At 35.1% G+C, this 21,650-nt stretch overlaps 1 protein-coding gene across 19 annotated transcripts in view; it reads left to right on the top strand.

The window, feature by feature from the left end:
• The window catches only part of CEP112 (centrosomal protein 112), a 417,919-nt gene that overhangs the window by 51,001 nt on the left and 345,268 nt on the right, over window positions 1–21,650 (top strand). For 18 of the 19 annotated variants that reach the window (XR_014820925.1, XM_084983965.1, XM_084983960.1 and 15 more), the window contains 4 exons: window positions 6,900–6,947; window positions 7,206–7,283; window positions 16,230–16,316; window positions 19,043–19,142. Coding sequence is in view for 14 of the 19 variants with exons in the window: in XM_021066728.2 (XP_020922387.1) it covers window positions 6,900–6,947; window positions 7,206–7,283; window positions 16,230–16,316; window positions 19,043–19,142 (313 nt within the window). In the remaining 5 variants the exon portion in view is untranslated. Of the gene's footprint in view, window positions 1–6,899; window positions 6,948–7,205; window positions 7,284–16,229; window positions 16,317–19,042; window positions 20,281–21,650 lie in introns of all 19 variants that reach the window. The other variant, XM_084983961.1, reaches the window with a different exon arrangement.

Raw genomic sequence — 21,650 nt, 5'->3', positions numbered from 1 at the left:
GTGTGCCACGGCTGCAGCAACAATGTACTGTTAACTTTTCCAGTATGCTGCACCGTATTAGAACTTCCTCCAGACAGTTTCCTGAAGGGACTTTGCCTATTTTCATCCTCATCAGCCCAGTATACCAGTCCCTGTTCCTCTGCTTTCTTTTCAATACTTGGTAAAATTTAGCCATTCTTGAGAATGGTTAATGACACTGCATGGTGTGGTTTTAATATGTATTTTCCTGATGACTGATAAAGTTAGTGCCTTTTAATATGTTGATTGACAGCTCAGAGAGAAGTGCTTCCTTAAGACTTTGCCAATACTCCTGTTGTGTTGTCTGTTTCTTATGGATATGTAAGAGCTCTTTATCTATTCTGGATGAATCTTTCAGAAATATATAATGTTATAAACATTTTCTTCCACCTTGTTGCTTTCTTTCCTTCTCTTACTGGTATCTTTGATGAAGAGAAATTTTTAATTTTAATGCAGTTCATTTTTATAATTTTTTCATCTCATGAAAAAGTGCTTTTTGTGTTCTAAGGTCTTTGACTATCTTAAGTTTCTGTAGATGTTCTCCTGTGTTTCCTTCTAGCAACTCTATTGTTTCACGTTTCCTATTTAGAATTACATACCTTCTGGAGGCGATTATAGTGTATGTTGTAAGGTGGGGAGTTAAGATTTGTTTTTGACCTTTATAAATATACACCTGACACTCCCATTTATTGAAAAGCCTGTTTTCCCACTGCATGGCAGCGTTTGTGTCTCATAAATCAGGTGACAGTACATGTATATTTCCTTTCTGTTCCTTGGACTTATTTGCTTTTCCTTGTGCCAGTGAATAATGGCTATATATGTAATTTGTTTGTGCTTATTAAATATTTGTTGAAATGTGAATTAAGTATTTGTTGTTTGTGCTTATTAAATATTTGTTGAAATGTGAAACCAATGAATGAACCTTCATTTGTAGTATTTTTTCCCACGGAAAACATTTTTCAAATTCTAAAATATTGACTTAAAAACATTATTTTGGAGCATTATTTATTTGACATTGATGACTGAATTTATTTCATGCGATAGAAAGAGTTTTGGTAGTTCTTCTGATGAATGCTATGACTTAAAAACACTAAGTGTAGTTGTGTTGCTAGAATATGTTGCTTAATAATGTCCCGTCTTCTAAGATAGCTGAAATATCAGATAAAATGTCTTTCTGTTTTTTTCTGGAACCTTGGAACATCTCTATTTGATCAACACTAGTTATATAGTTACCTCTATATGGAGGTCAGTTTGAGCAAATTCTGTACAATTTGAAGAAACAAACTGACAATGCTTTGTAATTGAACAATCCCGCTGAAAAACTAAACACAATAAAATGTCAAAAGCCAGTTTTTCATTATAGAGCAATTAGATATCTGTATTTATGTCTAAATTATTATTTATTACTGTGATTCTATTTGGTTCTTAAACAAGAGATGTTCTATTATGTGATTTACTCATGCTATTGGACCTTAATTATTTTTGGCTTTGCTTTCTGTGTAATATTTTGTTGGACTTTAATGTTTCACATAAGTCCTTTTTATCTTCCATTTTGGACATTCCTTATTGTACTCTTTCTTGAGGTATTATGAGAGAACAAGAAGTGTTCTAAAAGAGCATGGCAAAAGTAAATGTTAAGACTGTTTACAGATTGCTTCAAGTCCATGTTACTTGAGGATTACAGAGTGGGAACATTTAACTTCAAAGCACATCTGGCTGCTGTTATGAAATCAGAAAATAGATTGCTTATTTCCCTCAAATAGACTCAAGAACATGCTCTACTATGAATAATTCTCATTACATATTAAAAGTGGTTATGAGACAAACTCAACATATTATAAATGAACAACAACAACAGAAGATTTATAATTGTTTACAGTGTTTATTCTTGCTTTTAAATATTAGAATAGATGTTTTCTTTTTGTGGGAGGTCAACTTGAGAAAGGAAATTTATGATAACAGAATGAGTCCTGTGAACTTCTGTATGCTTTTAAAGATGAATAGGATGAAATAGGAGTTACTTCTGCGTAGTTGAAAGGCTACATTGTAATTAGCTAAACCAATATTTTGTACCCTGCTCATAAATGTAGAGCTGAGTAAAAATAAGTCACAGATGGTTTTCTTGGCTTTTGGTTTTAAATTTTAAGCTTAATTAGAGCTTGAGCATCTTTGAGAATTCTGTTTCCCTCTTCCTTTATTTTTCCCTGTATATTTAATTCTGCTTCATGAATTAGGGTTTTATGTATTTGCAGATTTATGTGTGTCTTTGAAGGACTTGCTTTTTTCTATGCTGGTTTTTTCCATTCCAGATATAGAGAATGGTTACTTACTTTTCATATATATATACCTTCAGACAATAAATATTTATTGAATGTACTTTGCTGCCTGCTGGAAATTTGCTACCTCTATTTTTCAAAAAGCTGTGTATATATAGTACAGTACTATTTACCAAAGACTATGCCTCTTTCTCTAGTATGATATTTAAGTAGATTTTATTATTATCTTTACTTAGTAAATGTTTCCCAAAGTAAATACACTAATTCATACACCCAGTGGTAGTGCTCCACATCTGGAACACTTCCATTGTCAAATTTTTCATGTATGCCAGTCTCGTGGCTGTAAAATACCATCTGCTTGTGGTATTACTTTACAGTTTTCATATTTCTAAGCACATAGAGCATATTTTCATATCTTTATGTCATTCAGATTTCTTTGTCAGTGAAACGTGTCTTAAGTTTTTCCTATCTTTTCCTGATGGGTTGTTCTTTCTTTTATTGATGTTTGAAGACCTTCTTTATAAATATTATAGACGAATTATTTGTGCAAACATTTCCTTCCAGTTTATGGCTTGCCTTTTCAATATCTTTTTAAGAGAGAAGTGGTCAGATTTATTAGTTTATTTTTTATTTATGCTTTTTTGGTATGTCTTGTTTAAAGAAATCTTCTCTACCCTGAGCACTGAAGTCATTCCTCTCAATTGTCTCCTGAAAGTTTTTATAGTTCTGCTTTTAATTATAAGTATTTAATCCACTGGGAATTCGTTGTTATATGGTGTGAGGAAGGGATCCCCTCTTATTTCCTCTTATTGAACACATCCTTATTTTCGCAATAATTTGCAGTGCTATAGCTTTCATAAATATATTTTCATATATATTTGGGTTTCTGATACTTTCCAATTAGTTCCTTTGACTTATTTTTATTACTATAGTTTTATTACGTCTTATAAGACAACCCACCTTGATTTTTTCTTCAGGCATTTCTTGGCTATTTTTGTCCCTTTATTTATTTATGTACATTTTATAATGAGTTCATTAAATTTTCCAAAAACCCTTTTGAGATATTGATTTAGATAAAATTAAAAACTTTTTTTCTTTTCTTATTAAGGCTGTACCTGTGGCATGTGGAAGTTCCTGGGCTAGGGCTCAAATTGGAGCTGCAGCTGCTGGCCTACACCACAGCCACAGCAACTCCAGATCCGAGCTGCAACGGTGACTGATGCAGTAGCTTGCAGCAACACCAGGTCCTTACCCACTGAATGAGGGATTGAACTCTCATCCTCATGGATACTAGGTGGGTTCTTAACCTGCTGAGCCACAACAGAATCTCCAAGGTTTAGATAAATTTAGTCGCAAAATCAAGTTGAGCAGAATTGACACTTTTGCAATATTGAAGCTATCCAAAACCATGGTTTCACTCTATTTTTATTTCAGTTTTCAATGTCTTTCAAAACTTAATTATTTTCTTCATAATTTATATGTATTTTCTTAGATTTACTTTTAGGTATTATATATATTTTTATGATTATAAATATCTTTGTAAAGTCATCTTTTTCTCTAGATGATTTTTGCTAATTTAAAGAAATGCAGTTGACTTTTATATATTGACTTGGCATCTGGCAACTTTGCCATGTGTTTATTTGGTCAGCCTCTACTTCTATTTTTTGTCGTTACTTGTTCTTCTCTTTATGATTTCCTTGAAATTATTGAAAAGCTATACTTGAATACATGTTGTCTTAGTGGTAGTAGAACATAAATATCATCAAATATTGACCTGCAGGAGAGTGGCCTACCATAACTGCGTCATGCACAAAACCTGAGGAATCAGGAGTCTGGAGACAGAGGGCTCAAAAGGAGGACTCTATTATTGTTTTCTTCTATTTCGTGATTTTTAAAGAATGATTCTGCTGACAGGCTTTGATTTGATTTTCTGTTTTTTGCTGTAAGTTTCAATGGCTACCAGATTCTTTTTTCTGTTCATGATTATTTATGTTAGATTTTTCTGAACAAGCAATAGCCAGTGATCATATGAGAGGGGTAGCTTGGTAGCTTACGTCACTTCTTAATTCAGGAAGACTCTCTTCTGCTCCACTGAACTTCAGTTTCTTTAATAGATGGTGCCTTTTGTAGTTGTCATTTTGTCCTGTCTTCTGGTTCTTTGATTTTTGTCTTGTTTCTGTATAACTATTATAGACTAATTATTTAATCCCTTTTCTTCAGCTTCTTTTTCATCCTGGACAACCTTCCTTCTAAGGGGCCTCCCTCTACCACAGAAGTGGTTCCCTCGTAAGATTGCCTTCTTTCCTCACACTTCCCGTGACCTTCTTTTGACCCTTTGTCTCCAGCACTCTGATCTGTCAGGGCTTTTGTCTGACCCACTTAAGGCAGACCATTCTCCTTCTACAGGTCGACATTGATGACGTTTATGTGTCACCACCACTAGGACCCTCAGGACTTCCTTTTTTCCATGTGATCACTGTGGTTTGGCTCAGGATCTAGTTCTGCTGATTTATGATCTTTCTTTGGCCACTTAGCTATTATTTGAAGGTTTTATAATCTCTTTCTCCCTCTCATGATATAGATGTGAGTGATGGGTATTTTTATGTGCTTGCTTTGTTGATCTACATGGGTTTTTGGAGGATGGGGAGAGGTATTTAAATTCACACAGTTGTTATTACTTTATGGGAACCAGCCTCCAGGTGAAAAAAATTATTTTTTAAATTTCTCCTAGGCTAGGTGCTGAAATGTAGTTATTCTTCAGATCCTATCTGTTGCTATAGAGGCTTAAATTTTTTTAGTTCTATTTTTAATTTCATTTCTTCTATAGTCTTTTTTTTTTTTTTTTTTCTTTTGTCCTCTTGCTATTTCTTGGGCCACTCCCACGGCATATGGAGGTTCCCAGGCTAGGGGTCGAATTGGAGCTGTAGTCTCCGGCCTATGCCAGAGCCACAGCAATGCGGGATCCGAGCCACATCTGCAACCTACACCACAGCTCACGGCAACGCCGGATCGTCAACCCACTGAGCAAGGGCAGGGACCGAACCGGCGACCTCATGGTTCCTAGTCGGATTCGTCAACCACTGTGCCACAACGGGAACTCCTTTTTCTTCTATATTCTTTGATTAATTGATTCTTTATCCTGAACTTTGCTGTCACATTGGATATGGTTGTTTATCTTCCATTAATTATGAACTGTAATGCATCATTTGGGATCTTTTTGAAAACACAATGGGATTTTGGAAGAGTGGAGCCTAGTAACACATATTTGAAAAAGTTTGTCAGTTGATGCTAATGGTATACTTCAGAGTAAGAACCAATATCCTACGCTGAAGTCATGGTTAGTGTTACATTTTTATTTTGTATATGTTGAGATTATCCATGTAGTAAATTGTGGGTTTATAATGTTAAGAGATTGGAATTCTGTGATAGCGATTTTTGATTATCACTTCATTTGTGGATGAACTAGTTGGGATAACAATCAGTATTTCTAATTTCTATATAGTATATTAATTCAATAAATGTTTCATTGAAAACCTGCTACATGTTAAGTATTGTGCTAGGTACCAGGAATACAGAATTGAGAAGGCATTGTCCTTGCATTCATTGTGCTTAAAGACAGATGTGGAGACATACTGATAAGCTCTTCGATACAGTAGAAGAGCTAGAAGAGACACACAGGCTACTTTAGGAGCTGAGAAGAGGGTGGGGTTGGATGCAGTTACCCCTTCCTTCCTTCTTTCTTTCCTCCCTCCCTCCCTTCCTTTCCTCTTAGTATTTATGGGTCACCCACTACCTACTGGGCCCTGTGGTGGGTGTAGGAAATAGGTGGGCTACAAGACAGTCCTAGTCTGTTTTCAGAGTCCCCAGTCTTTTGCAGAAGAGAGATGTTAGATCACAAAAGGAACGAGCCTCCAGGGTATGACTGGAGTTGTAGGAACGTAACTACATTTCCCTGGAGGGGGTGGTGGAGGGGAGATTCCAGAACTAAGAATCTTGATTAAGTTAACTGTGTGAAGAAGTTGGGAGAATGATTTCACAGGTTGCAAAGACTCAGAGAATGTATGTCCTGCCTTCAAGATAAAGCACGTTGTTTGGTGTCCTTGAATATAGGGCATGTTGGGGTAGATGAGTTGGAAGGGTAGATACAGGAGTCCCAAAGGAATTTTGTATTTAAGTTGCTACTATGGAGGGACATTTAAGGATTCATACGCCGGATTTTCCTGGGCGAGTAGTGATTGAGACTTGAGATGATAGGTGCATGCTTATATGGGGTGGAGGGTAGACAGTAACGCGTAGAGGTGGAGAGACACAGGAGGACCTGCTATATTCTGATGATGTAAGTCATTCAGAACGCAGGGAGTGTAAAATGTGAGCTAAGGAGTAGTGGTGATGGGGCTGGGTAGTTTGGCTGCGAGAGAATCATGAAGGTGTATTTGTGTCTGCAGAAGGGTTTACATTTTATGTTTTATTTGTTAGTAGACCACTAAAATATATTATGCAATACCCATTCTAAGAAACAGACTAGATTAAGACATATGGAAAACATTTCCAAATCACAGTTTAATTAAAACTCAAATATTAATGTCTTTATTTTTAAATTTTCAGATAGAAAATCCTCGGTACCTGAGACAGAAGCCTATCCCAATTACTTTGGTAGGTGAGAATTGCACTAAACTTTTCCTATGGTCAGATATTTCAAAATAGAATAATCATTAAGTTGTTTTCAGAAAATAGTCCAGGTCCATATTATGAAGCATGGTGGTCTTATTAATCCTATCACTTGGCAGTGAATTAACTACCTTTTCCCTCCAGTGTTGGTATTATGTTGGCATGAACTTCAGGCAGTTTAGAGTTTACTTTTGGATAAACCAGGCCTGAAGAAGTATTGAATAATTCTTACTCATTCAACAGATGACTCCCAAATTCAGCCTGAGAAAATCCAGCAGCCTCCATGATGATCATTTATGTTCTCGAATGCATGAGAAAGAGGTAGGATCGAGATATTTCTGATGTACCTAATTTATTAACATAATTTTTGTATTGTGCATGATAATGATTCATGGTAGGAAGAGGTTGTTGTTGGTACAAACATAAACAATGATGCAAGTTAGGCAGGGGTATCTTTCTACTTCTTAATTTGCATCTTCTGTTTTGTTGTCCTGGCTGCACACCTGCTGGACGCACTGTGCTGAGTGCCTCTCTCCTGACTGTCAATTCCTGATGATCAGGGGTTTTGGGAAAGGGCAATTTTGTGAATCCTTCCCTCCTCCCTTTATCTCAACTTATAATGTGTCTTTTTAGTGTCACTATTTTTACGATTTCTGCTATTTTAAATTGACCTGCTAAATTAAGCTAGTATGATACAATATACTTTCTTTGGCCACTTGAAAGTAGAGTTCTTAGAGAGACGGTGTTGTTTATCGGTTAAGAGCCAAGTCAGTGGAGTCAAGTATGTGTGATTGGGATTGGGATTTAAATCCTGTGCGATTGGGAAATCACAGCTCTGTGACAGTGGCAGAAACGTATTCTCGCAGTTTTTGTCATGCAACGTGGGAGGTACCTGCTTTACAGGATCAGTATGAAGATTCTGTGGTCTTTGAGTACCTACGTACTTCGCATGTAGTAGTCTTTAGCAAAAGTTAGTTTGCTTTATTATTTTCCTTTAAAATTTTTATTCTGGTAAAATAAAAAATCATCAGTATTATTTCATTGTTGCTTATGGCCCCAGTGAAACACTTTGGTTATCTGTGTGGTATGATGAAAGATTGTTAGATCAGGTACCTGAAAAACTATGTTTTTAACCTGCCTTAACCATTTTCTAGTTATATGACCCCGGGAAGTAAAAAAATTAGTTTAGTTTTTGTTTAAATAGTCTTGTTACCAACAAATGAGAATAGTGAGTATGTATGTAACTTGTAAAGTGCAATGCACTATTTAAATGTGTAAATGGGAAAAATATTACTGGACTTAATGTTTCCAATTAATTTATTTAAATAATTTATTCTTTCATTTTAATGAGAGGCTTCTAAGAACTTCTGAAATTTAATTTCAATCTGGATATTTTCAACATGATAGTTTTCTTCTCACCCTATTTATAAAACATCACACAGATGCTGATGTTTTCTTAGATATTCCATATAATATCTTGAGCATATAAGTTTATTTTTGTTGATAATGGAGGAGAAAGGGCTATTGTTTCTTTTAAATTTCAACCTGGTAGAATGCTTGCTGCTGATCTCAGTAATATTCCATCTTTTTTTTTTTTTTTTGTCTTTTTTTGCTATTTCTTGGGCCGCTCCCACAGCATATGGAGGTTCCCAGGCTAGGGGTCGAATCGGAGCTGTAGCTGCCAGCCTACGCCAGAGCCACAGCAACGCAGGATCCGAGCTGCGTCTGCAACCTACACCACAGGTCACGGCAACGCCGGATCGTTAACCCATGGAGTGAGGCCAGGGATCGAACCTGCAACCTCATGGTTCCTAGTCGGATTCGTTAACCACTGTGCCACGACGGGAACTCCTATTCCATCATTTTATAGCTCCAATTTAAGGCATACAGGGTTTTGTTTCTTAGTGCACTGCTAGTGTGTGTGTGTGTGTTTTTTTTTTAATGTAATTATTGTTATTTTGCTTTTTAGGGCCGCACTTTTGGCATATGGAAGTTCCCAGGCTAGGAGTCAATTGGAGCTGCAGCTGCCGGCCTGTGTCACAGCCACAGCAATGCCAGATCCGAGCTGCATCTGTGACCTACACCACAGCTTATGGCAACGTTGAATCCCTACCATACTGAGTGAGGCCAGGGATTGAATCTATATCCTCATGGATGCTAGTTGGTTTTGTTACCACTGAACCAGGACGGGAACTCCCACTTCCAAGTATGTTAATTTTTTTTATTTATTTATTTATTTATTTATTTATTTATTTATTTTTGCCATTTCTTGGGCCGCTCCCGCGGCATATGGAGATTCCCAGGCTAGGGGTCTAATCGGAGCTGTAGCTGTCGGCCTAGGCCAGAGCCACAGCAACGCGGGATCCGAGCCACGTCTGCAACCTACACCACAGCTCATGGCAACGCCGGATCGTTAACCCACTGAGCAAGGCCAGGGATCGAACCCGAAACCTCATGGTTCCTAGTCGGATTCGTTAACCACTGCACCACAACGGGAACTCCAAGTATGTTAATTTTAGAGGTTAAATTGTTTATGATACTGAACTTATTAAAAATCCATCATTTCAATTTTACCATGGAAGACATAATTCATTACCCCAAGAAATATGTAGAAATGCATATAAAGGTAAAGATATGAGGATATTCTTCCCAGAATTATTTATATTGGTGAAAACTCAATCTCAATACCCAACAATAGGGATAGGTTAGATTAACTGAGGATACTTTTATAATATGAACTATACTACAGTTACTAATAAATAAATGTAATACTCAAGATGCGCAAAACAGTGTAGATGATATCATCTTAATTTTCTGAGAGAAAATAATGTTTACAGGCTACATAAAACACTAAAGACAATACGATGATATTTTACCACTGTTTTTTATTTCTAGGTGTTGGCTTCATAGGTGATTTTAGTTTCTCTTTACACATATCTGTATTTTCCAAAATTTCTTTAATAAAAATCCACAAATTATTTTATGATCACAAATACTACTGTGAAAGAAAGATGAAACTAAGATAGTTCTCACACTAGGGCAACTCAGTGTATACTTCTAAATATTTTAGGATGGAGAAAAAAATATGATCAAAAATTCATCAAAAATAGTCAGAAATGACTGTGTAACTACGCAAAGGGTTATTTTAACCAAAATACACACTGCATATATTTTAAAATATGGTGTAAGTTGATGTTTACATGCAGGCTTCTCAATGATGCCACAGATATTTTTACAGTATGCCAAAAAGAAAAATAAAAACGTAAGGGTGTGGAAAAAATAAAGCCACGCAAATTTAAAAATGAATCTCCGATGCAATACATGATAGCTTTAAGGGTGTTTTTTTCTTTCAACATGTATGTGGGGAGCCTTGATGTGTTTATCCCTAACCCAAGATGTCATCATGAAGAATAGGACATTATTTCATGAAAGACCCTCCAAGAATGCAAAAAGACACCATGTCGTTTCAATTATTGTAATCATTCTATGCTAAGCAGCCTCAACAGGAAAAGGAAAAGGAAAAACGGTTGATAATGACTTGGACTGACTTGTAAAAACAATTAAAGACAGTTTTTAAAAGGGAAGAAATTCAAAATAAACTCTCCAAAGAAGGTGCATATGAAAATAAGTATTACTTCCCAAAAGCCTTCTTAGAATGTAATTGCTTTTTATTTCAGTAGTTTTTAAAAAAACAAAATAAAACAAAACAAAAAGCATTAGGAGTTCCCTTAGGGGTGCTTCCATATGCCGCGGGTGTGGCCCTAAACAAAAAATACTTGGAAGTCTCATGAAGAGTATACATGATTATAAGGTACAGGTAAAGAAGAGTATTATATGCAAAAATGAGACTGAATATAGAAAGGCAAGGGTAATTAGGAGCCATATGAAGGCAGAGTAAAGTAGCTATTTCGGTTGCCTTTGTAAATGTAAAAATACTAATTATTTTTTAATACAGAACACATGTTTTTAAAAAGTTTTTTTTTCCAGTTTCGGGACAAATTTTTTAATATTTTCATTTTCGAAATAGGAAATACTAATCATTAAAAGAAAGATATTCAGACTTTAAAACACTGATTTTCCTGAATTACATGTGGAGTAGCTCTGCTACTCATAGTAATACTGTCCGTGATCATGGTGTTCCCTACACTGGTCACTAGAAAGGTCACAACTTCCAAAGGGTATTTTTAGCACCCGTGGTATCTTATGGCGTGTATTTTGGTATTTTGTGTACTGGCCTAAGCCTTTGTCATTAGTAGTCTCTTACTCTTTCACATTCTTTCCAATTTTTTGTTTAATCTTATTGTACTTTGTGAATTTGTGTAACTGGCTCAGATTCTTTTGTAGAATGTGAATGAATAGATGGATAAATAAAAAGAAGTCCGTTTGATAAAAAAGAATTAAAAAAAGAACATAGTGTAGTGCTTTAATATTTTGTCTGTGTCCCAGAGACAGTTTTCTGACTTGGATTTTCCCCTAAACTTAAATGCGTAGTTATGTTGTAATGTGTGTAGTTACCCTTTAGAAGGATAATCTTATGTCCACTTGCTTATGTCACTTTTGTTAAACATTTATTTATGGGCATGAGGAAAATGCTTTCTGTTTTGAAATTTAGCAGACTCTTGCATGTCCACATAAGACAACACGAATGTGTCTCGTGTATTCTTATCTAAAAGTGCTTTTGTTGTTGCTGGGTAGTGTTTTAAAAGTAAGAGCTAGCACTGTTTCAAATAAGTTTATTTTAAAATTAAATATTAAATCAAATATTGAATCTTCATTTTCTCAGCATCTTTATTCTTCAAGATAATCTTTATTCTTTGAGATAATCATTGCTAAAAATTTAATGTGTATTCTCTTTAAAAGTTTCTAGGAACATCTCATTTTAAAAATTCAAATGCAATCCTAGATCACACTCTATACCGTTATGTTTTGCTTTTTTAGCTTCAGTGTGGGTTTAACTTTAAATGTGGCTTCATCCTTTTAAATAGTTGTATTGTATTTTACTGATGAATCACGTTTTATTAATATGTCTCTATCTAGGGATACAGGTTACGTAGAGTATGTTGCTACAACAAAGAGTATTTCAAGAATATCCCCATGTATGTTTTTGTGTATTGTATGTTTTTTCTTATATGATAAATCCTGTGAAATGGAAATGACTCAGTGACAGGATTGTACGTTTAAATTTTTGATTGGCATTGGCAGATTGCCCTTAAAATAAGGTCATGTCTGCCTGGGGCTGAAAGCGTGGGGGAGAATGGGGAGTGATGGCTAGTGAGTATGAGAGTTCCTTTTTGGAGTGATGAAAAATGTCCTAAAATCAATAGTGGTGATGGATGCATAATTCTCTGATATATTGAAAGACATTGAATTATATACTTTGAGTGACTGTTATAGTATGTGAATTGTGTATATCTTAATGAACTATTTTAAAAAGGTTAGGCCTATTTATACTTTTACCAATAGTGCAGTAGAATGTATGTTTTATTATTTCCTCATCAACACTAAATTATAAACAGTTTTTTTTTTGTTTGTTTGTTTTTTTTATTATTATTTTCCCACTGTACAGCAAGGGAGTCAGGTCATCCTTAGATGTATACATTGCAGTTACAGTTTTTTTCCCCCACCCTTTCTTCTGTTGCGACATGAGTATCTAGACATAGTTCTCAATGCTATTCAGCAGGATCTCCTTATAAATCTATTCTAGGTTGTGTATAAACAGTTTTGATTATCTGAGTTGAAAAATAGCATCATGTTGTTTTGATACTTACATTGCTTTTATTGTAAGTGAGGATGAACATTTTTTCTCCATTGTCTTTTTAATTTCACTTCTGTGAGCTGTCTTTTCTTAAAGCTTTTCATATTTTTGCTAAATTGTCTTCGATGTGATTCCTAAGAGCAATTTATATGTTAAGAAATTCGGATCTCTGTCATATCTTAAAATAACTTTTCTCTGTATTTTTGATTTGTTTTTTTTAAATGTACAGAAGTTTTCTTTTTAGTAGTTGGATCTATCCATGTTTTCTCTTTGGTTTCTGGTTTTTGTATTATGTAGAAAAGCCTTTTTTACTCCAAGATTATGAAAAAAATTAATTCATATTTTGGTCTCTTTTTTAAATCTTATTTTTGTATTTAAAAGATCCATTTCTGGAGGCTTTGCTATGAGTAGTGATGATAATCTAGGTTGGTCAGTTCTTAATGTTGTAAAATCAGACTTTAGGAGGCTTTCATGCTTATGTTAAAGACTGTTGTAAGTGTGGAGAGAATTGAGTGATGTGAAATTCTATACAGATTATAGTTTTTGTTTAATGGATGATTTAATCCTGTTCATGCTTTAGAAAGCCTGAAAATGCTGTGTAGCTTTAAGAAATCAAACTTTTAAACACGACTTCCAGTTTAAGTTTATAATTTTGTGGAAAATGCCTTTGATGTTAAATTAGTATTATAATATTCTTATATTAGAGTTGTAGTATTTTATTAGAATTGAAGAACTGTAGTAGTTTTGCTTTGGTTGGTAAAGACATGCCTATAACATGTTTCAAGATTAAAAATTTATTTCAATTTATTTGGACATTATGGGAAAGCATGTTCGGTGGCCGTGATCCTTTGTAACCTTAGCCTGTCATTCACAGACATCCTTGGACTTGTTTGTCTTTGTAATTGCTAACACATTTCCTGTGATATCCACATCACAGAATTGTGTGACAGTGAGCACAATCAAGCAGTGGTTTTGGTTTTTTTTTTTTTTTTTGGTATTCTTAAAAAAGATTTCTGACATAGATTAAGACATTTGGAAAACCATTGTCACTGATAATGAAAGAAGAGACAGCACAAGAAGGGGAGATCAATTTTCAGAGCAACCATCAGTTTTCAGAGAACAGATGGTTAGAAATTGCTCTCTTTGTGAAAATAGAGTATTTCCTTTGAACTTCACCTCCACCCAGTTGAATGTTCCTATCCATCCCCTAAAATGGGACATTGCTTCTTCCTTACACGTAATGTCAATAGGGCATTTTTTTTTTTCTTTTACAAATCTACTAGTTAAATGTAGAATTTAAATAAATCCAGGATGATGAAGTCTACAGTCATTGACATAGTAAATGAGAGAAATGATGTTTAAAAACATTGCTTATGACTATAGCATTCAGATACATGCAGTCTCACAAAATGTAATAAATAATTATACAAAGGAGTACCACTGTAAACAGCATGCAGGCAAGAATTAGCTCATTGTAAGAGCCCAGCAGCCTGCTGTCTAAACCTTCCCAATTTTACTCTCATTCATCTCCCCTAGAGATGACCACTACCCTGACTTTTCCGATAACTTCCCCCTTTGTTTTTAAAGTTGACTGTAGCACCAATGGCTACGTTTTTAAAAATCAAAATATTTTTTTTTTAGTAGATTTTGAACTTGGTTTAAATAGAACTAAACTTTATGTTTGTTTTTTGTGTCTTGCTCCTTTTGCTCAGTAGTGCATGGATGACATTCAGCCTCGTTATGCCAGGTAGCTATAGTTGGGTTCATTTTTGTCACTTTCTATTAAATCAGCCTGTCGCAGTTTCTTGCCATTCTGTCCATGAATCTGTTCTGATTTTTGGCTTTTACAAACAGTAATCCTATGAGCAATCTCATACATGTTTCTTAACACATATGCGCAGGAATTTCTCTAGGGTAGTGGTTCTCAACGTCTGGGGCATGAACCAGGTGGTCCCAAAGACTCTTGCAATAATATTTAAATTTTTAAAAGTGTATTGACATTTTCATTGATGTTGCAGACACAGTGGTGGGTAAAACTACATCCAAACCCACATCAAGGCAATGACACCAAATGGTACTGGTAGGCATATTCTTCACCGCCGTGTGCTCACAGGGAAAGAAATTACCAGTCTTACTTAAAATGTCCTCCGTGAAGCAAGTAGAAGATTCTTTTTTTTTTGTCTTTTGTTGTTGTTGTTGTTGTTGTTGCTATTTCTTGGGCCGCTCCCTCGGCATATGGAGGTTCCCAGGCTAGGGGTCCAATCGGAGCTGTAGCCACCGGCCTACGCCAGAGCCACAGCAACGCGGGATCCGAGCCGTGTCTGCAACCTACACCACACCTCACGGCAACGCCGGATCGTTAACCCACTGAGCAAGGGCAGGGACCGAACCCGCCACCTCATGGTTCCTAGTCGGATTCGTTAACCACTGCGCCACGACGGGAACTCCGAAGATTCTTAATTTTATCAAATCTTGGACTTCAGATTTGCATCGTTGGGGTAGCTGAGTGATGAAATGGAACTATATAGAGAGAACTTAGGGTGCTTATCAAAGTGCATATCAAAGTGCCGGCGGAAAAACGCTTTGTGTGCTTTTTTCAATTAGGAATTGCAATAGTTGCTATTTTTTGTGGAATATTGTTTTTATTTGAAAGGATGACTGATGGACAAAATATGGTTATTCAGACTTGAATATTTGGCAGACATTTTCTCAAAAATGAACAAATTGAGACTGTCACTTCAAGCAAAACAACTGTCAATATTTGTTGGTAGTGATAAAAATTGATATTTTAATACAAATTAGAATTTTGGCAAACCTGTGTCAGTCAGTGTGAACTTGAGAGCTTTCCAATACTAAGACCATTCCAGTGAGATCGGGGGTGACATTAACCAGTGTGCAGTTTTGGAATTATGTAATGAAATTTTCAATATTTGGAAATCTCTATAACTCACTGAACTGAGGTTTTCCAAATGAGTAATGCACAATGTTATAAAATCACGCATGGTAAAAAGATCCATTCCAAGTTCAAGGTAGACCAATAGAACTTACTATGACAGTGTGAAAAGTTCCAGATTCTACAATGCAAGTAACTTAAAAAAAACCTAGCACTTATGAGTGTTAGTTTGGTTAAAAAGAATATCTACAGTTATTTAAAAAGGGTATGAAAATACTCCTTTGCTTTACAACTGTGTATCTATGAAAGGATAACTAATAAGGAAGAATTAATTCCAATGTTATTATTATATTGGTAAAGTGGCCTGGGGATCACTGATGAATCTGTGTTCATTAGTTTTACTTTTGCCTATCAAGTGAAATTTATTCAAATGACTTTTAATCAGCTTAGAAGTAATCAAAGAATGTAACTAACATATTGGTGTATGTAATGCGATTGCTGAACAAGTGGCTCTAAGGTAAAAGTGGAAAATGATACTCTATCATATAGGAAGTTAATTGTGTGTTTTTGCCAAAGGGAAAAGTAAATTAATAACACCTTTAAAATATCTTCCTTGAAGTTGGACATGAAAACAAAAATGATGGAAGCTAAATATCATGAAGAGAAACTTAAATTGCAACAGAAACATGATGCTGATGTTCAGAAGGTAGAGTATGTACAATTTATTATTTTATTAATGTTTAGTATTTTAAATATTTATGTTGTGAGCCACATGGGAAGTCCAATATTATATGATAAATTTAAATTAAATATTAAATTAAATTTAAATAAATCCACTTATGCACTTCTGATAATCTTCCTTATAAATGGTATTTGCTAAATTAATATCCTGGAAAAAGTTGATCTTTAAACTTCATTTGCTAAACAAATGTATTTATGGAAACCCGTATAGTTTACATTACCTTTTAATTCTTTTTCTCTTGTTTGAAGGCTGGTCTTCTTACAATCTTTACATTCTGTAGTTATCTTTCATAAAGGCTGAAAGAAGACATCAACTACAAAGTTTGTTTTGGTCTATTATTCTTTCAGTTTTGGGTAATTAAAATTCCCTTTTTAGTTAAAAAAAAAAAAAAACTCTTGGATTTTGTTCTCTTTGGTATAGACTGCATGCATTGTAATGTCAGCACTGCCAGTGTAGGCTTTTTTGCCTGTAGCTCACTGAGATTTATGCCTTCCAGTATTTCAATTCGTATTTTTAAATAAAATTAACTTTTCTTCCTAATGTCACAAAAGACATCAATTATAGTTACTGTACATTGAATTTCAATTGATGCTGTAGTTTAGTATTTATTTTTAAAATGTAGTTATATATAACAGGTAATATATGAATGTTTAATTCATCAATGTTGATCCAGATAGAAACTTGACATTGTCTGTTTCAAAACTAAGCCAATGATTCTGCTTAACAAAATTAGTGAGAGTTGGAGGTGGGAGTCGAGGCTACAGCATCATGTGTCCATGCTTTCTTTTCTTTTTTTTTTTTTTCTTTTTTTTTGTCTTTTTGCCTTTTCTAGGGGCGCTCCCGCGGCATATGGAGGTTCCCAGACTAGGGGTCCAATTGGAGCTGTAGCCGCCAGCCTACACCAGAGCCACAACAACGCAGGATCCGAGCCGCGCGTCTGCAACCTACACCACAGCTCACTGGCAACGCCGGATTGTTAACCCACTGAGCAAGGGCAGGGACCGAACCCGCAACCTCATGGTTCCTAGTCGGATTCGTTAACCACTGTGCCACGACGGGAACTCCTGTCCATGCTTTCTTAAAGGTTGAAAATATATTAATATTAGCCAGGTGCATATTTGGCTCATCTTCTTTCAAAGCAACAAGAAGGAAATCACTGATTGAAAATTAGAAAGAGAAAAATCTTTCATTCTCCTTTTCTCTTTCCTATTCAAATTTTAAAGGCAAATATTCCTTCTACTCTTTCTAGAAATTTACCTTAGTTTAAATGGTTAGAGAAAAATAGTTCTCTATCATAAATATGTTAGAGATTCAGTAATATAATTTCAATATAGCATATGTCCAAATGAATTAGAATCCACCGATATATAAAATACTGATGTAAAGATAAATAAATGTAGTAATATACTTGGAAAATCATGATAGTGGAATTTGAAATAGACTGCTTGGTATGTCTGTTACAAAGCTCCATTTTAAGAAAAACATTTGATAATGAAATCCTTTCCAGAAATTTCTCTTTTAAAATAAATTCTGTGTGAAAAAAGAAAGCAATGGCACTAGTTTGAAATGCCAGGTAAAATATGAATAAAATCCTTGACCTTATGTCAGATTTGGAAAGTATATTCATCAGTTTGTTGCACTATGATATTTTCTAAGTGTTAGGAACTGGAGGAGGGATAAAACTTAGAGTGTTTTTATCTATTTGCCTACATTCTTTTCCTTTTTTGCTTCTTTATGGACATCGGGATCAAGGTAGTTCCTATTCTTATTTACCATTCTTAGAGGTGAGACTAAAACAATGAAAGGTGAAGTAAAATGCTGGTAGTAAAAGCACTAAAAAAAGTTAGTTAGACATGGGTGAGTAAAAACTGAATTTGAGTGTATAGGAAATATACCTCAACCGTAAGAAAAGTGGATATTCATATTCTCGCTTCAGTTTGGGTTTTCTTTTTTTCCCCTTGATTAACACTTTTTTTTCCCCTGCTTGCTAACTTTCCTACATTTTGGTTATTTCTCTAGGGTTTTTTTTTTTTTTTTTTTCCTTTTTGAGGGGAGATGCATTTAGAAGTATATAATAATAATTAAATTTCATTAAATGATTCATTTTAAAGCGTCTAATATCATATAAATTAATGGTATAACATATTCATGCGATTTTGGACACACTTTGAGCTGACTTTCCTAATTCCTAGGAGCAGAACTGGATATAAAAGAGGCCTGTTAGGTCTCATCTTCCCATCATGCCTCTGGGAGTTCTTGTTATTGTGAATGAAAATGACAGGAGGACACTAGTGGGGGGGATGCAGGGATGTGCTCACCTGAAGTTGCTCTGTTGCAGTGTGGTGGGGAGGTGAACTGTACTGTATCAACAGGTCAAGTTTCTGACGGCTTCTCTCTGCTATACTTTATGACAGTTTAATCTCTGGATTATATTTTAGAGAATCACCTAATTTATTACTTACAGTCTCCTTATGAGCTGGTACATGAAAATTCAAAGCAGATAACATTTCTTTCAGTAATCAATTATTCTAGTGTATTTAATATTTTGTGCACTAAAGTATAATTTTTACATCTTTTTGGGGAAACCATTTATGAGATTAGCTGAGATAGACTTGCGAAAATACTGCACTCTTCTAAAAAAAGTGTGTGTTTCAATGTAATCTACTAAAATATTTTAAATTCATTTGCAGATTTTAGAAAGAAAGAATAATGAAATAGAAGAAATGAAAACTTTATACAAAAAGAAGCAAAATGAAACAGAGGAGACTATTAGAAAACTTGAAAAGAAAGGTGATGTGTTATTGTTACATAAATCTTTTAATAACTTTTTTTTTAGTGTTTGTATAAAGTAAAATTTTATTTATGACCTTTCGTAGTTTGAGATGGGAATGTTTCTGTGGATTTCCATCAGTGGATGTGTCGATGTGAGCTTCCTTATAAGTTAAGAAAAACTCGTGTGTGTGTGTGTGTGTGTGTGAGAGAGAGAGAGAGAGGAACGCAGTGGTGGTTGGTAGGGTTCAAGAGTTGGAAGAGTCTGTAACTCTTACTCCTTCTTAACTCTTCTGTTATGGACAGAACAAACATTTAAAAAGTATTCCCCATTTACACTTTCATTATGAAGGAAAAGAGGGCATATAATCAAGTGTTAAATTATCTATGATTATAGGTCAAAACATTAGAGAAGTGTTGAAAATATTTTTGGGGAAAAGAACTTCAAAAATTTTTAAGGTTTGATTAGTTGGAATAGGAATACTGACATTGGTAAGTTGTGGGGCGGATGCTGCAAAGCTGTTTAGCTAGAGTGGCTATCCTATACATCAAGAGAGAGATTGAAAAAGACTGAGACAGGAGACTTGGCATGACTTAAGCATGACTTTGGATTTCAGATTTAGAAGTTTCAAGTTTATCCTGTAGATGCTGTGGAGTCAGAGATTTTTGAGAGGTGAGTTTTAGGACCTCATATTTTAGGTGGAGTAGCCTAGTAGCAGTGGGCATGCCAAGCATGATGAGACCAACAGAATGGAGAGAGAGAGACTGAGAGCGAGAGAGTGCCTTCCATTCGCCAGAAAACACTCTCTAGTCCCAGCCCTGCTCTTTGTGTCTGCTGTGGGATATCAGCAAGTCTCTGCACCTCGGCTTACTCATGATAAAATGGTGCAGCTAGATGAGTAATCTATAGAAAGTCCCTTCAACACAAGAATGTCATGCTTTCATGCTTCTGTAATTTTGTGTGTAAGGTGATAAGGACCCAGAATGTCTGAATGATGGCGGTGGGGTAGTGAGAATAGAACTGAAGAAGAAATCTTGAAGGATTTGGTGAATGAAAAGATATAAATGATGAGTCAAGAGGAAAGTTTTCATTTAGGATTTCCATACAGAAGTTACTGACTCTCCCAAACCATCGAACCCCAGCATATCTGAGACAATGGTAATGCCCTTTAAATTTAGGATGGCAGTTACGTAAATAAATTAACTAATGAAATAGATATTTTTAGGTTTATCTCCAGGCTTGAATGTTGATTAAAGTAATTAGAAATATGTTTGGATTCTTTCTCCAAATATCAGTGGCTACAAAAATATTTTAAATTTATTTCTAGGTTTTTGTTTCTAATCCTAATTGAAACGAGACGATTTAAAGCTGTGTTAGATTTAAAAATATTATTTTTTAAGGCTTTTTGAACTGCAAACAGACCTTAGTTTCAACAGTAGGTTAACTTGGATTCTTCCCCTTCTCCCCTTGTTTGTGGCACAGTTGAGATACAAAAGTGAAAGACATTTCTATGTAACGTTTATGAAAATTTTGCTATCTTGATGTAAGTGAATAAGGATATATTCAATAAGCTATGAAAATATTACATTCAAGCAAATAAACAGTTGAATTTATTTTGCCATCCAGATGACATAGGTATATATTGAGCACATTTTCACTTGAATCAGTCACAGTTTAAATCATTTTTAAAAAGAAGATAAAAATGTAAATGATTTATAAGGGAAATCTTTTATATAATTTAAAGCATATTTTGTTTCAGTCACATAAACTTTGGCAACGCTTTTAACGTCTCTAGGAGCAACAGCATATTGGCATGATGGGATCCTTTATCTATTTATCGGTTGAGTACTTACCTAGATGGCGCTCTTTTGCTCTACAGATAAGAAGTTGAAATGTCTTTCTCCTCAGGAAATAATCAAATAAACTATATAACACATACTGCAGTAAGTGGTTTAATGGAGAAATTCACTGGGAATAGAGAGGAGTTCCTGAGGAGGAGTCTGGTTGGTAAATGCCTCATAAGGAAGGTGTTACTTGAATTGAGACTAAGAATGCGTAGGAGTTTTTCAGCAAGAAGGGAGGGGCATTCCAGGCGGATAAATGATCATGTTTAGGCAATGATATATGAAAGGATATGGCCTCGGGAATCTGCAGATTGGTTGGTGTGTTTACAAGTTTAAAAATATGAAAGTGGCAAAAGATAACAGCCAGACAGCAGTCGGATTGTGAGAGCTGTTTTCCATGTTAGAGGTTTTTGGCCTTTATCTTGCAGAGTAGGGAACTGTGGATGATTTTAGGTCTCGGAGTAACTTTACAGGATTTGCACTACAGAAAGGCCTCTTTAAAGCAATGGAGGCCCCGATGGCGGGGAATGGTACTGAGGCCAGCACACTGTTAAAATTGTCTCGGAAGTGAATGATGATGGACGCAGCCAAAGTGGCAGAAATGCAGAAAAAGGAGTGGAAGGGATAAGAGATATTTTAGGAGGGAGAACTGAGAAGACTTGGGGTAAAATGGAATTACCTTTT

Source organism: Sus scrofa, chromosome 12 (genome assembly GCF_054392235.1).
Source record: "Sus scrofa isolate SSC_HxYL_T2T_F1_AM1 chromosome 12, Sscrofa_HxYL_maternal_Yorkshire_Landrace_v2.0, whole genome shotgun sequence".
In the NCBI taxonomy this organism is placed as follows: Eukaryota; Metazoa; Chordata; class Mammalia; order Artiodactyla; family Suidae; genus Sus; species Sus scrofa.
The sequence above is the reverse complement of the archived record's forward strand: the minus strand, read 5'-3'. Positions and strand labels throughout refer to the sequence as shown.